Source organism: Falco cherrug, chromosome 4 (assembly GCF_023634085.1).
Source record: "Falco cherrug isolate bFalChe1 chromosome 4, bFalChe1.pri, whole genome shotgun sequence".
Lineage (NCBI taxonomy): Eukaryota > Metazoa > Chordata > Aves > Falconiformes > Falconidae > Falco > Falco cherrug.
In genome coordinates, this window is record NC_073700.1 from 62,073,476 (window position 1) to 62,089,429 (window position 15,954).

General features: G+C 39.9%; 1 protein-coding gene across 4 annotated transcripts in view; it reads right to left on the minus strand.

Moving 5' to 3' along the window:
* The window catches only part of DIP2C (disco interacting protein 2 homolog C), a 325,146-nt gene that overhangs the window by 79,184 nt on the left and 230,008 nt on the right, over window positions 1-15,954 (minus strand). For all 4 annotated transcript variants that reach the window (XM_055708852.1, XM_055708854.1, XM_055708853.1 and 1 more), the window contains 7 exons: window positions 15,813-15,923; window positions 5,273-5,396; window positions 4,537-4,646; window positions 3,094-3,196; window positions 2,674-2,738; window positions 745-838; window positions 508-627 (listed from right to left, as the gene is read on the minus strand). In XM_055708852.1, coding sequence (XP_055564827.1) covers window positions 508-627; window positions 745-838; window positions 2,674-2,738; window positions 3,094-3,196; window positions 4,537-4,646; window positions 5,273-5,396; window positions 15,813-15,923 — 727 coding nt within the window. The remainder of the gene's footprint in view (window positions 1-507; window positions 628-744; window positions 839-2,673; window positions 2,739-3,093; window positions 3,197-4,536; window positions 4,647-5,272; window positions 5,397-15,812; window positions 15,924-15,954) is intronic.

The window sequence follows — 15,954 nt, forward strand, 5'->3', positions numbered from 1 at the left end:
AAGATTGAATTTAGGAACTCAAAGCAAACTACTACAAACAAGCAGAACACCTATACATTGGTATCTTAAATAATACACAGAAATGGTTCTTGCTATTTATTGCCATGAAGTGATCCAGATGTGGTTCTCTAGAGTAGTGTAAGTATTCCCCTAAAATTCAGTTACTTCTGCAACTGAGCACCATCACTTAGAAAAAATGATCTGATCCTTTCTATAGCTTACGGTTATTTACTTCTTTCTTTATACATGACTGTCACGTTAAACAAAACTGGATTTACTGCAGCTTATGTTATGTGCAACATCAAGTTTGCATCAGGACCAACTAATGAAAAATCTGTTTTAAAAACTTCCCAAACTAATTCCTGTTTCCATAAATATCACATAGTTTGCAGTAGACAAACCCTATACTTTCTAAATGTTTTAGCTAACATGACCGAAGACTGAAACTTTAAATGCAAGATGGCAAACACTTCCCGTTCTCTACTGGACTACAGAAGCATAGCTTACATGGGTTTGCACCATCAGCCACTATGAGCATACGCAGTGAGGAAAGGTTGATGTCTCTCTGATCTCGATGCGCCACTAATGCCCAGTGCATGTCTCTGGATTTTACGCAGGCAACTTTTGCTGCAATAAGAATGGGTAGATTTCTAATACACCATATAAAAGCTATACAGCTGTATTATCAATTTGTACTTTTAATGTTGACTATCAAGCATGCTTTTGTATATTCTTGTTCCTTACCTTTGTATTGACAGACTTTTTGGATCCAGGACAGTGGATTCACTTTCATTAAGGAGTATGGAATACTTATAACATGCATCATGTTCATGACACTCTGAAATCAAATCAGATAAATTTTATACAACAATGACGGTAATTATTTATATTGTATTATGGGCGGGGGCATCTATGCAAATCACTCTATGACTGTTTTATCGTCAGTGCTGGCATTTATCTTTTTGTATCTAGCTACCTACATTAAGATGAAGCAGATCCCCATTTTCTAATGCTTTAATTAAGGATTAAGGATTTAGACTAATCAGATCATAACTTTGAAGTGGTACTGGGAAAAAAGAAACTGATTTTCTTTCTATTTGTACTCCAGGTGATTCACTTTAAATAGAAGAAAAAAATACCAGATGATCAATGTCTGTACGTTTGCTATGTAGGCTAATATTATCCATATGCCTGCTAAATTTCAGTATATATGAAGACTCGTTACTCAAAAGGACAAGTAACAGCAACATATCTGTCTGAAGAAATCCCTCTCTATGAAGACTGAAAAAGTACTAAAGGTAGCAGGGCACAAATTATTTAAAAGAGAGTAGACAGAGAAATTGGAGTCATAAATTAAGCAGAGATCAACTTATTTTAACAGAAAATAAATGAAGGAGTTTTTAGTCCTTCTCCAGGTGGCCTAATTCCAGTGTTTTCAACAAGGCCTCAAAAAGTTGCAGGAAGTTTAGAAAAAGTAGTTGTGTGAAACTGATGACAGATCCAAAACCGATCTCCTAGTTTGAGGCAGTCAATTGCTTTAGTGATCTCTCAGTGTGACTATGGAACAAACAGCCTGTAAATGACCTGCTGCTTTACTTCTGTTACCATTTAGAAACATCTTCTGAGGGCGTCACATCTCCACTCATAGCAGCTCAGGTTAAATACAGGATTTGTTTCAGAAAACCTAGGCTTAAGAAAGGTTAAGTGTCCCAGTCAATTAGTCATCTAAACACTGGTAGAAATGTAAAAGATAGTTCTCCTTTCAGTCTGGCACAAGTGTAGGTATAGGAAAAGTATTTACAGGCAAGTCATGAAGAAAATGAAGTTCATATCAAGATTAATAGCAAAGGAAGGCACAGAAAACCTCCATTAGACACTTGCTTGCAACTTCAGTGATAAAGATGGTTTTTTAACACGAGCTACTTACAGGCATTAAGCCCAATAGATCGTTTCTGTTTCAGAAGTGTTATTACTGCCCTTTGATATTAAGAACAGTATTGCACTGCATGGGAAAAGTATATGGGATCCCTGTGAATCATAGCATGTAAGGCCTGTACATCCTGGGACCCCCAAACAACAGTAACCCTTCTAATCTTGATATCTGTTCTTAAAATGATCAGTAAGTATTTTGTCAGTCACTGACTGCAGCAGCACCTTTAGAAGCAGTTCTTAAAAATAAGTCAGTTGCCTCCCATGTCAATCGAGGAAGACATTCAAACAGCAAAGAGACAATTTATGCAATTTCAAGTATCAGAAATGCTTTAATGTTAGCAAAATCATCTGTTAGTGAGAGTTTTGACAGAGGAGCTAGTCAGTGGCGATATAGCAATGCCATTGGATCATATGCTTACAGAGGCAAGTACTGATTTAATTCATTCCTACTAGAAAGACTGATCTCAAAGTCGCGCATCAGTAAGATCAGAATAACTTGGGAAGAATGGGGCCAGAGTACTTGACATGATGCATTAAACCACAGTGGCATCTTTACCATGCTCATTATGGGTAAGCACACCAGCAGAAGATCATGGGTTTAAGTCACATATTTTTTGCTTTCAAAGCAGAAAAATTTGTACTAGAAGAAACTATAGGACATTCCAGTTTCTGACAGTAATAAGCATATTAGGTTAGTTTATTTTCAAATACTCACACAAAATAAAAAACAAACATACTTACTGTAAGAATCCCATGCCATAAACCAACATCCTTCTTGAAATCTAATACATTCACAATTGTTTCAGCTGTCCAACAAAAACAAAGATGAGTTTATTTTTTAGAACATGGCACTGATCCAAGGCAAACCCGCTCAAAGGAAGAAAGCTTCAGTATAACATGACTGATGACCTCAAAGCTTAACTTTCGTAGTAAGTCCCCATTGCAGGATTTCTATTGGCTAGGACGTTATTTGTACCTCTCACAAAGATATTCTAAACGTATACATATTTTCCAAAACCAATAAAAAAAAAAACCCAGGTTGTTAAATCTAGAAGCCTTTGACACAGATCTATGTAAAACATAAGACAGAAGCCTGATGAGAAACAAATTACAATTCATTCTTGATCTTAACGATAAAGCAAGGGAAGTGTACTTCCATACCTTCTGTGTATCCACATGCCTGGGTCAGAGCTTGGCAGTGCGTCAGCAGTGCAATCCTTGTCACGGTCACCCCAAGCACACTTCCATCTTTACATGTTTTGTACTAAAAAGAAATAAGCATGGAAAGTCAATGTGCAATAGTTGCCCTATTTCCATTATTTAATAGCTGCATTTGAAGCTTTTCCCAAGTAGGTGAATGATGGACACATCTAATGACTATTTTAAGGGGGCAGCAGTATTGAGGAGTTTGGGAGGCTTTTTTTTTTTGTTAAAAGACACTTTTTTCATATAGGCTCTTTTTGACTGAGGCTTCCCAGGCTTGATAACAGAAATCCGTCTGCTGTTTGAACACAGCATTATGGAAAAATAATTCTATCAATTCTGATCATGTTAATAACTAAAGGACTGGTTAGATTTAGCAGAGAAAAGCCTACTTTGGTCTGCTCAGTGTTCACATTATATTTTATAGGCCAACTCATAAACCTGAGCTGCTTCTGCCTTCTGTGTCTTATAAGGCATGGGATAAGAGCTGACCGCAGAATCCTTGCTGGGCGCTGTTATAATAATCTGTATGTACACAGTCTGAAAGACACCAGTTCTTTGATCAGAAGAATATGAAAGAGTCATGAGAAAGCAGCATAAAAAAGAGACGGGAGATCATTGCTGATGAATGCAGTAATTTCTGCAACTTTATGCAAGAGTCTGAAAACTATCAGTGGCAATTAAAGTAATTTAAACATTTATCTTTTCCATGATGAAGATAATCAGCAAGATTGAGAATGGAGGCATCTCTGCTTCTCTAGCCCAGTGTTCTGACTGCACACAGATAGGAAAAACCTTTGCTCCCTTCACTTGAACTTATTCCCTTCGCATAATCATTTAAATTCAATACAATCACTGAATTCAAGGCATTTGAGTCAGTGCAGAAATGGAAATAAAGAATGGAAAAAAATGAAAGAGAAAAATTAAACTTAACAGCATTGCTAATTTCCGCTTCCTGATGCTGGTCTTTTGGGGGGAGTGTGACTCACAAAGCAGTAAGTGACAGGCAAGCATTTGAACAAGAAGTTCCTTCTCTTTCAAAGGGTCTGAAGGTTGTGATAAGAGAACTGAAGCTTCACTGTGAAACTTGCTGCCTATCCATCTCAAGGCTAGTGGGCAAGCCTACAGTGTGGATGAGATTGAGGTTCGTCAAGGCAAATTTCATATAAAACTGTGGCAGCCACATAGATGACATAAAACCATCTATGTTAAAAAACTCCAAAATATACTTGAATATTTCATTAACTTTTCTGAAATCAAAATCCAGTATAATTTATTAGAAAGTATTACTTATTAACAGGCTAAACCAGGATGTTCTTTGCTTCTGTGACTAGTGAATGAATAATGATGCTTACCTAATACAGAAGTGCCGTATGCAATGATGCACCTTTATTAACTCACCTCAATGTAAGCTGTGTCATTGTTTGCATCCTTGATGTGTGGGAACCAGTCGCGAGGCGGTTTGGAGAGGTGTTTAGACTCTGTGACAAACCACAGCAGCTTTGGCCAGCCTGAGGTACAAAGAAAAATCAGCTTTGGTCGAGTTTCTGCCATGTAAGACAAGACAAACCCCTTCTCTGACAGAGGTTTTTTCCCAAATGCCTGTGTCACCATTACCTAAACATTGTTTCTTTTAAACCTCAGTGTAACATGGGAAAGAAGATTTTCCAGAACTACTTTCTTAACACAGGTATCGTGGCCTTCTTAGGCAATCCCTGAAGAAACGGCTGGGCAGTTTAAGCTGTTATTTGACCCAATTTTTTACCACTCTGTCAGAGGTTACTGCCCCTACCACTTAGCTATAGGACTGAAATGTACAAACTCTTCTCATCTACTGTGGTCCTAAGCCTGCTGGTCTCATTTTGCTTGTGGCCACAGATGACACCGGCAGCGCAGCAAAGCCAGCGGAGAACCAGAGCGGGAGCGCCGGTTCTGCTCGGCAGCCATGAGGCGGGAGCAGCCATCTCTGCCAGCCAGTGACACACAGCAAGGGCAACCGCGTCCCAGCGGCCTGCCTGCTCCCCCGGCCAGGGCTTCACCACAGGCCTGGTCCTTGCCCACCACAACTAAATAAGTGCAATGGCTGTTACTGTAGTAAATAAGCTGTGATATCCGCGATAAGCAAGGGTTATCTTACCTTTAAACTGTGGGATCTCCCCTGTGGGGCTTTTAGGCAGTCCTTTATGGCATGCATCGCTAGTCAAGGCCACAGTAACTCCGCAGCTTCCAAGCAAAAAGCCTATTTGTTGACTTCCTGCATCCTAAGGGATGACAAAATAAAAGCAATGCACAGAATTGATTAGAGGCGATCACAGGCTGAAAACATTATTGTCCTTTGGAACGTTATCTTGAGAGGAAAACAGTCTCTCTCCTTTAAGCAACTTAGCTCATTAGCAAAACTCATTCATACATCGACAAAGGAATTCCACAACCTAGATATCCTCTTGTTTGTAACAACATAAATCATGAAGAGAACTGAAGCCATTGGATGGCGCCTGCTCTCATGTATCTTCAGGAACGCCAAGAAGTGGCTAGCAGGAATGGCTGATAGGCCACCATCTTGTGCCACCCAGAGGGACCCCTGGAGAAATGGGCCGACAGGAATCTCACAAAGTTCAGCAAAGGCAAATGGATAGTCCTGCACCTGGGGGGGCACAACCCCCTGCACCAGCACCGGCCAGGGGCTGCCTGGCTGAAAGGAGCTTTGTACTAAAGGCCCTGGGGGTCCTGGTGGGCACCAAGTTGAATGTGAGCCAGCAGTGTGCCCTTGTGCAACAAAGGCAAATGGCATTCTGGGCTGTGTTAGCCAAAGTATTGCCAGCGGGTTGAGGGAGGTGATCCTGTCCCTCTACTCAGCACTAGTGAGGCACATCTCATGTGCTGGGTCCAGTTCTGGGCTTCCAAGTACAAGACATGGAGCTACTGGCCCATGTAGTGATAAGCTAAAGACCACTATGATAATTAAGGGACTGAAGCATCTCTCCTATAATGAAAGACTGAGAGAGCTGGGACTGCTCAGCCTCAAGGACAGGAGGCTTAGGGGGGAGCTCTTCAATGTGTACAAACATCTGAAGGGAGAGTATAAAGAAGACCGAGCCAGGCTTGGTGACCTGGTGACAGGACCAGAGGCAGTGGGCACAAACCAAACAGAGGAGGTTCCCTCTGAACATCAGGAAACACTTTTTTACTGTGAGGGTGACTGGCACAGGTTGCCCAGAGAGGTTGTGGAGTCTCCATCCTTGGAGATACTCAAAAGCCACCTGGACACAGTCCTCGACAGCCTGCTCTATACAGCCCTGTTTGAGCATGGGCACTGGACCAGGCAACCTTGAGAGGTATCCACCAACCTCAACCATTCTGTTATTCTGTGACAATTCTAGGAAAAAATATGGGTTATAGATGCTTCCACCTAGAAAAAGCTTTCAACCCTTAAGATGTTATGATGGGCACACAGTGGTGACAGTATGACTATTTATGCTGATCTAACCTGATTTGTCAATAACCATTTCATTGAGTAGTTACAGACACATTTCAGGAGCACTACAGATAGTGAAGTGCCCATTAGAGAAAGCACATGACATTTTACTTTCATCAGGGGGATATAGGCAGTGAGGCTAAAAAGTCATGTAATGATTTTCAAGTCCAGGCCATAGCTGTTCTTTAAGAGATGCTGTGCTTCTACAGCATTATGTCTGCTTTATGTATAGTGCCTTGTCATGATTCTTTCATGAACTTTACATCTATTCACTAGGCTCTTCGAAAGAGCAAAGCCCTAAATGCAAATGCACATAAAAGTATTAACCCATTCTTCACAGAATGATTCTACAGAAAATAGCCTTCACAGTCTTTAAAAATCAAATTAAAAGGTCTCTCAAATCAACCATAAAGCACACTTAACCATGGAAGCAACCAGAAATATAGAACAGTTGCCTTAATCTATTGATTTATTCAAAGCAAAACTGTATGACAGAAAGAAAGCCCCAAAGCCTGACTAATTTTTGGTGCAATTTTTATGTAGTCAAACAAAGCCATCTAAAATGGGGAAGCAATGAGATCAGAGGGAAACCAAAAGTTTACTTGTTTTCCATACCACCTCAAAATATGTACATTACACCAATTTTAGAACTTAGCTGATCAAACAATGTGGGACAATAAACTGATCTGTCAAAACTATGCTATGTAACTCCTTCCATCCAGAATCACTGCATTTGGTTTTCCTTACCATAGCCAGAATACATATAAAAACAGGAAGAATTTACAAGGTACTTTCCCAGGAAGGATTTTTAAAGTTAAGCTTGAGCATAATTTTTTTCCAATTAAAAAAACAGACAAGGAGAATACCCTTTGAACAAATGAGAATAATATTGGTGTATCCATGAACAACATTTTGGGGAGTGTGTGGCCAACTTCACTGTACCTGCACCATGGAAGCTCCCAGGGCATAAAGGGCTTTATCAAACATTACTGTACTCACTGACTCTTAACCAGTTAAGTGTTAACTGGTCCATATCTATGTTGTCAAACCCCTGGGACAAGTAGTTAGTCAGATCAGATCCTGGTTCCACATTAGGATGAGGTCTGGCATCTCCGCTCTTGGAGCCTGCTCAGTGGAAAGAAATGGGGGTGCCTGAACAGTGCAGGACAGATGGTTCTCCTTGGAAGTCCCCCAGCAGGAATGGGAGGAAGGTGAGAACTGGAGTGCTCCGTGGAGAACGTCACTCCTTGGACAAGACATAGGCTCTGAGACCTGCTACTCTATCATAAAAGCAGACCACCACTTTTGTAAAATACCAGATCCATACTACATTACCCACAATTTGCCACTAAATTCAATCTAAACATTGGTTGCCAATGTATGTATATGTATGGATTTCTAACTACCAATTTAAAAAGATTTGCATACAAATTTCATAAATGAATGCAGCAACCGCATCACCCTCAATTTTAAATTAAAATTAAAATGCTGTTGTAACTGTATGACCTAGAGAAGACTGCCAGCAAACTGTTTCACCACTGTACCAAGAAAATGTAAATTCTCAAGCAAACAAAATCCATTTAATGCAGGACTTTGTAAGCAGAAACTAACCTAATAAATTCCATTAAGAAATCTAACATACATAAACCAGTAGAAAGTGTGGAACTTAGAGCATCAGTGTATCACAGCCCTGGAGGATGCATGAGTTAAGAAATGATCTGTCAAGCTCTTCTCATAGCAAAACAAAATAACAGGAAAAGGAAACTTGTATTAACAGTTTGAGTTTTTAGATAACACAAGAAAAAATAACTATGCTTCCATTTAGTGCCATATCAGCCAGTTTAGAGCATGTCCACGTAAGTATTATTCACTCATTTGTAGTAGTTCACACACAAGCAGAGGGAATCATGTAGAGATTACTTAATACAATCTATTTGCATGTCATTTTCTAAAAAAAGACTGTTTCACATCAGGACAACCCCATCTCAAATAGCATTAAAATCTTCACCTCATTCTTTCCTGTAGAGTTAATTCTTTATTTGAAAGGACAACATGGCTGAACAATTACACGATGCAATACTACCACAGGAGGCTGGAAGAATTTCATCATGCATGGGCAATATCCAGTGTGTTTTACAGACTTTCAGATCCTGCACCATGCCTTTGTGTCCACACTAAATCCTGCCTTGCAAGAAAAAAGCGAATCAAGACACTGAAATACAAGTACTGCGATATAGACACTGTCATCAATGGCCACAGGAGCTCCAGCTGAGGATCTTACAGTATGAACACAATGAAGCTTTCTGGCAGTCTGCTAAGCTATGTCCATCATCCCCACTTTCAGTCCCAGTCTTGCACTTCCTAAACAGTTATCACCTCCTTTTGCCTGCTTCTGGTGGCTTTATCCTGACTAGAAGCAAAAAGTACTGCAGAGAACAGAGACATGAAAAAGGGGTCAATACCCCATGCCCCATGCAGGTGCCCCTGTGATACCTGCTGCCCCTCAGAAGCAATTGTTTCTAACTACCAAAGTGGTGGATGGACAAGCAGAAGGTGGAAGGAAGATCTGAAACCATCTCAAGCTGAGCACCTTATACATCCCACAGACACACCACAACATCACATACACATTCAACAGCACTTCGCTGTTCCTCATACCTCAGCATGACAGCCTCGCAGCAGTGAGGGCCTTGGGTAAAACTTCTAGTTTGAAAAATGAAGTTTGAGTTGAAAGTACAGTCACTTGCATGAAGCAGTCAAAGCCTCCATGTGGGCCAGGAAAAAGAATACTGACTTTAAAGGCATTGATTATTTCGGATCTCAGAGACAAGCTATCGGCATCCCTTTTGAGTAATGTAAAATTAATGTCTGCAATGCTGAAAACTGCTTTGTAAGTAGAAAAAAAAAACCCCAAGATATCTACTGCTGAAAAATAAAATAATAATCCTCCCCACTTAAATAAAATCACTATCCTGCCTGTAAATGGAATAGATTTTCAGGGGACACTGTTTTGTCAGCAGTGTTACCTGCCATTTTGGTAATTTATGTTAATCTGCTACTCCGGCAACCCCCTACTTGCCACGAAGACTTTATTTTGCTACATTTTGGTGAGGTAGAAAAAACCTCTGGGAGACAGTGGAGACCAGGTGAAACAACCAGTGCAGTCCCAAGTGCAGATGGGGACAGGCTTGCCGGCAATGCTCATTGTCAAATTCTCCACAAGTCACAGTTTGAAATGACACGTAATGCACGTGGAAGGCAAAAGATAGAGATGAGGTACTATAGCATGAGGTTTGAGACCAATTGCTGACTTTGGAACTATCATTTTACATTTCTTGAAGGCACAGCACTTGCTGAGGTACGAAAAATGAGGTCTGCATAGCTTTAGACTATGTCTGCACACACCTAGAGAGATCAATCTTTCGGATGAAGCCAGTCGGAAATCCTCTCTGCTGTAGGTAGCCATTCAAGGTTCTCTAAAGACTTTTATTAAAGGTTCCCTAAAGGTTTTCACCAGTACCTAGAGGCAAATTGTCTTCTTCCCGCTGCAGAGAGTGATAATTCATTGTCAGGACAAAAAAAATCCCACGTGGGGTTGCATTTCAGCATGCTGTTAATGTCATTTCTATAATGCTTTGTGAGAGTATCCGTGTGAAAGGAAAACAATTATGTTTCTTTCTCTGTGAGTGAGAGTGCATGTCCTTATCTAATATGGAAGGAAGGAAGAGACAGCCTGTGCAAAGGTTGGCCTGATAAAGGTTACTCCTGTCCACCTGCAAATCCTAGACTGCTTTCAAAAGGAGAATTATGTGGCAAAGCATTGCAGACTGAACTAATCTTGTTTTCTGTTATGATGCTTATTTGAGCTCCACCTGCCCTTACTCTAAGAAAAAATTGCTGGTAAAGAACAAACAGGGCAACCATCCAATGTAAAGGCCAAGCATTACCAGTTCTGAACTGAAAGTGAAAAGGCATCAAGGAAACCCTCTATTTTGAAAACACAAATATCAAAGATCTTAATAAAAATTAAAAGGTAAAGCAGCTGCAATCTTCATAACCAGCTTTAAGATGTTGAGCTCTGTTCTCACACAGAGCTTTGATATCTGGCTGCAATTTGCACATAAAATCTGCAACTACGAGCAGTCTTAATGTCCAAAAGTTTTAATGAAAGCAAGACAATGGTTACTTTTGGTAGGGGACACTGCACGAAATGTGACATGCTGTCTAGGAAACTATCATTTTCTAAACTTGAAAACATAAAAAGAAAACATACACTTTAAAGGACCTGAGATATACTGTGGCCAACTGAGCAAAGACCTTTGCTCAGTGCCCAGCTGCTGAAGTGCATGAAGAGGGAAGGATGGGCACCAGGCTTACAGAGGTCCAGCGGTGTGCAACAGCGGCTCATGTGGGGCTGAGGGAACTTGTATTCTTTGGATGGACTTAAGACTATGTCACCAAAAAGAAAATTCATAACATTTTACACATAATTTAAATCCAGTGGAGAAAGAGATGCATTGCCAAAAGATGTCCAAAAGGATGCAGAGCTCCTGTGTTTCTGGCACACTACAGCCCAACAATGACTAAAGCTGAGAGAAAACAAAGCTCATGTTATCTCAGGTCCTGAAACACTAGGAAAGGCATCAGGGTGTATTTCATTTGGAATACAATTCTGCCTTCAAATGGAAGGCAAGGCTGGGACAATTTCACTGTCTTTAATGAGATACATCTCTCTGGCTACTGTTAAAGCTTTAATAACCTAACTTCTCAGGATTTCATAAAAAGAGCTTCTGCAAAAGCTGTACTTTTTACCCTGTATGAAGTATCCTTTAAAATACCCCAAGTGTCCTGGAGCGGGTATCTCCAGATTTCCTATTACAATACACAGGCACATTCCTCCAATCACACTGTCAGAGCCAGCGTATGGAATAGCACAGAAATGCCTGCTGGAAGCACACATAGCATTAAATCTAACAGGCTACAGGCTAGGAAATACAGTGTTTTGATTGAGAAATAGATTTTTACATACTTTCATGTCATACTCTGATACAAATCCTCACTGCCTATGATAAGGAGGCCAAAAAGATCTATGTGGGATTGCTTTGTTCATGTTCACAGCATGTGATTATGCATAACTATGATAATGCTTCGCGGACAAAAATGTTATTTTAAGATTAAAACTGATTAGCTCCCCTGACTGTATCAGAGCAGAATAATAATAATTTCCATGGCGCCCATCAAATGGAATAAAACATTAACCCCCCCAAAATCTAAAGAAATAAAATAAAAAAACCCCGTATTTTTCAATCTTTTTTGTAAGAGAAATAACAAATCACTATTTGAGCTAGAACTTGACATGTTGAAAATCCCTTATTATCTATTTTGATGGCACATTCTATGATATACAGTTTGAAATTCCCATCACATCACACAAACAATGAAACGATTTGTAATACTCCAACTTTAGACAAGGTTAACAAAAGTGGCAGCTCCAAAGGAAGAGAAGTTGTATAGAACATAGTATTTGCTAATGTTTGGGAAACAAAATATTTGGAGAGAAAGACACTGTTCTGAAGGAATTTAGTCCATAATCCAAGGGATGAGGATTAGTTATAAAAATCGTGTGGCGTGCTCATGATATAGGCATTTCAGTGCTATTAATGCAAGGAAAGAGGAAGAAATTAAAACATGCTGTTTGTTCTATTGCCACAATGACCATGGAACCCCTGACTGCTGCTTTGAGAATTAAAAGGTAGTTCTGATGTACTTCAGAAAAAGCCTGGGATTTCAGTTTTTAATTTTAAATCTGATTTCCAAAGTCTAAAGAGCCAAAACCATGCTGATGTGAATGCCAGCTCCCAGGACCTTGCTGAACATTAGGAGACATTCTAGGAATAAAACTAAACTGGAGAAGGCTGTGTGGTTGCTGGGTATTCAGGCAATCCATCCTAGATGCTACATCAGACAGGTCTCCTGAAGTCCTTGGGGGAAGTACAATTAATTCTAAGTATTCTGTCAACACAAAGGTGGGATATAGAAGGTAAGAGTTAGGAGAGATGGATCCTCATCTAATAATGAACCAGAAAAAAACCCCGCCAGAACCTTAAAAAAAGTAACAGTCATGCTATGAAGAAAGGGGAATGCACCCAAAATCTATGGGCTGGTAAAGCAAAAGCCTTTACTTCCACATCAATAGAGATGTCTGCATAGCAGTATATAAGCCAAAAGGTTATCTGGCTGCAAAGGTTACTGCTCAGTTTTAAGATGGCACACAAAATCTGCACAGAGCCATGAAAAACCCTTCTTTATGAAAATGCAGAACAGTATTAAAGCTGCTAATGCAAAGTTTTAATATTAAAAATGTGTTCATAATATAACTCCCTAAAATAGCTCATCCTGTACCAGCTTATTATTCTGTAAGTCTGTATTAGCCTATAATATAATTGATGGTCTATTTGTTAGTTCACACCTCTGTCTTCCAAAAAGCAAACCAAAAAATGTCCAGTGCCAGGACATACTGAAGCATGTAGAAAAGAGCACAAATAATGGGAAAGCATAAAAGAACAGTCTAGGCCATTGTGTGATGTCACAAATGACATCCTCCCACGGATGCCAGAAGCAATTCGCTGCCATTTGACCAAACAGAGGTATTCCTTCTGGGACTAGTCAGAACACAATTTTCATCTCATTGTTTCCACTCCAGATCCCATTCCATATAAACAAATGCAAAAATATTTGCAATAGTATATGCTGTGAGATTGCATAGTTTTATTTATAGATCATGTTGCTTTTTTAATTATACCACTGACATTTCTGTTATTGTTTTATTAATTTGATATTTAAACATTACAGAATGATCTTGGCAATAGTTAATCAGTCTAAGTCTATAGATATTCCTTTATATAAATATATACATATGTATGTGTAAGTGTGTATTTATATATCCATATATACACACATATTTTAAAAAAAACCAACGCCCACCCAGGAGTTTCAACCAAATTAGGGTAAGTTATTAATTTGACATAGAGTGTTTACTTGAACAGCTGGATTTTATAGTTTACTGGATGGATGTGGTATCAGATGTTCCAAAATAAATCAAATTTACACTCATCCATGTACTTTAAAATGTCATTAAACCTTGAAAAATAGTAACAGGGAAAGACATATTAGATTTTTTATCCCTCAGAGCCGTGTTGCTTCTTTTTTTTCACAGATTGAACACAGACCTACCCATGTGAGCACTCTGTACGATCTTAAAGTGTACATAGTCTGCTCACCATTTTTTGCTGATGCATTTAAAATCTGTTTTATATTGAAATAATGCACCATGTTATGCAATTGCCTCAAACTGTCTTAAGGTACTGCACTCATATGAATGCATGGCGATAGCCTGATGCAAAAGTGCTGTATTTCTACTAAAATAATTATCCTCATTCTATACTCATGTCCACCTCCCAGAGCTCTCATCATTTTACAAATAAAATAGCATAACCCTATTCCTCAAAGCAGGTAGACTAGTTGAGGTCCCATTTTCTCTCCTTGCATGGCCTTTCTAGCTTGCCTGCACCTCTCCTCCAGTCTCAGCCAGTTAAGCTGGGGCACCTCCTGTCTCCTCTTTCCCTTGGTTCCCAGTGTCCTTCCTTCTACTCAGCTACCTCACGTCTGCTCAGCTGGATCATGGCCTTTTCTTCTCTAATCCACTCGCTTTCCCCCATTCTCTCCACTCCTTCCCCAGTTCACCAAACAATCCCTTCCTCCAGCTACCACCACTTCTCTCCCTGTCAGCTTCTGGTTTCATCATGGCAAGGGCTCACCACAGATGTTGGCCAGGGCATGTGTGAACACAATGCAGAAACGATGAGATTAACTCAGCCTGTCAGAGGTGAGGAAGGTTCCAACATGTTCAGTTAGGAAGGAATCTCCAGATATTTTTAGCTGTTAAATTGTTACGTGAGATGTGCAAACTGCAGTCTTTATGTGGGCTTAGAAACTTGTTTTCATGATTTTTCATTTGAAAGGCAGGCTACCTGTTCATGAAACAAAGATCTGAGCTTCTGCTCCAGGGTGCTGTGACACCAGAGCATTTCAAAGAAAAGCCCTTGGCAACTGAAAAATTGAAACTGTGAGCAAAGCAATAAATTTCCCCAGCCCCTTCCTTGGGAACACTTCATAGCTTCAGTCAACACTATCCAAAAGAATTTAGTTTAACAAAAAAAGCTTCTAAGGATTAAAGAACACACTTTGTGTGGACAATTCCTGACCAAATAATTAAAGTAAGGTGTTATTAGTGCTAGCTAATAAAAAAGGCATTATATAAGCAGATATTTGGGAGAACCTTACTACAGGCATTGCAGCCAGCCATGGTGAAATTAAGGGGATACGACAAAAAGAACTTGTAATGAATAAATACATTTTGTTGCATTTACAGTCTTCGAGGCATACATCCTCAGAAGAAAATGCAAATTCAGCAACATCAGTGTAAGCTTCCCAGCTGTGGCTCGCCTACACCACCAAACCCCCTCCTCTCATTGCCTCCAGGCATTCTTTCTGGCTGGAACTGCTGTACCTGTCTGCTAACACTCCCCTAGGATGCTGCTGAATCTCTGATGCAATGCTGGACATGAAAAGCTTGTGATTAGCAACGGCCAGTAACCTCTATGAATGTATGCTCTGCGGCAAAAATTCCCAAGCTTTATTTGTTCAAGTGCCACCCGTGACAGAGATGACCATGGTGACAGAAGCTTCAGGATACATATGCACATACAGACACAGTAGAAGGCATTTTCATAACTGCTTTGAAGTAGCATACACAGCGCTAGTGGCATTGTAACATAGCTTGCGTTGCAGGGACAGGTGGAAAATCAGCAGTTGTTGCCAATGATTCTTTGTCAGTGGCAACACTAGAATGTTTTGAGAGGCTACAAAGATAATCCATCTAGGATTGGTAGATCTGTTCTCTTGGAAAATTTTCCTTTCCTTTTCCAGACAGACCTGCATTTACTGAAACTGCAAGCGCATCCTCAGATTTCCATCACAGAAAAGAAGGATCTATATATAACTCACCACACAGCACTGTCTTTGTATCCTCAGACACAGAGCTAGTTAACCACAAAAATGTACTCAGAAAGCTATGGTCAGTTGTGATTTGTTCTGATGTAAGTTTTAAAATGCAGTACAGAGAAGAATTTCAGTCCCTTACCTTTCTTGTAAGTGGCACTTCAATAGGGACAGGGACAACTTCTGCAAGCAAGCAGCCATAAAATGCTACCATGAAAGCAGCAGGATCATTGTTAGGAAATACGAGTGTTACCTGAAACAGAGAGACATATGTTCAACGTGTT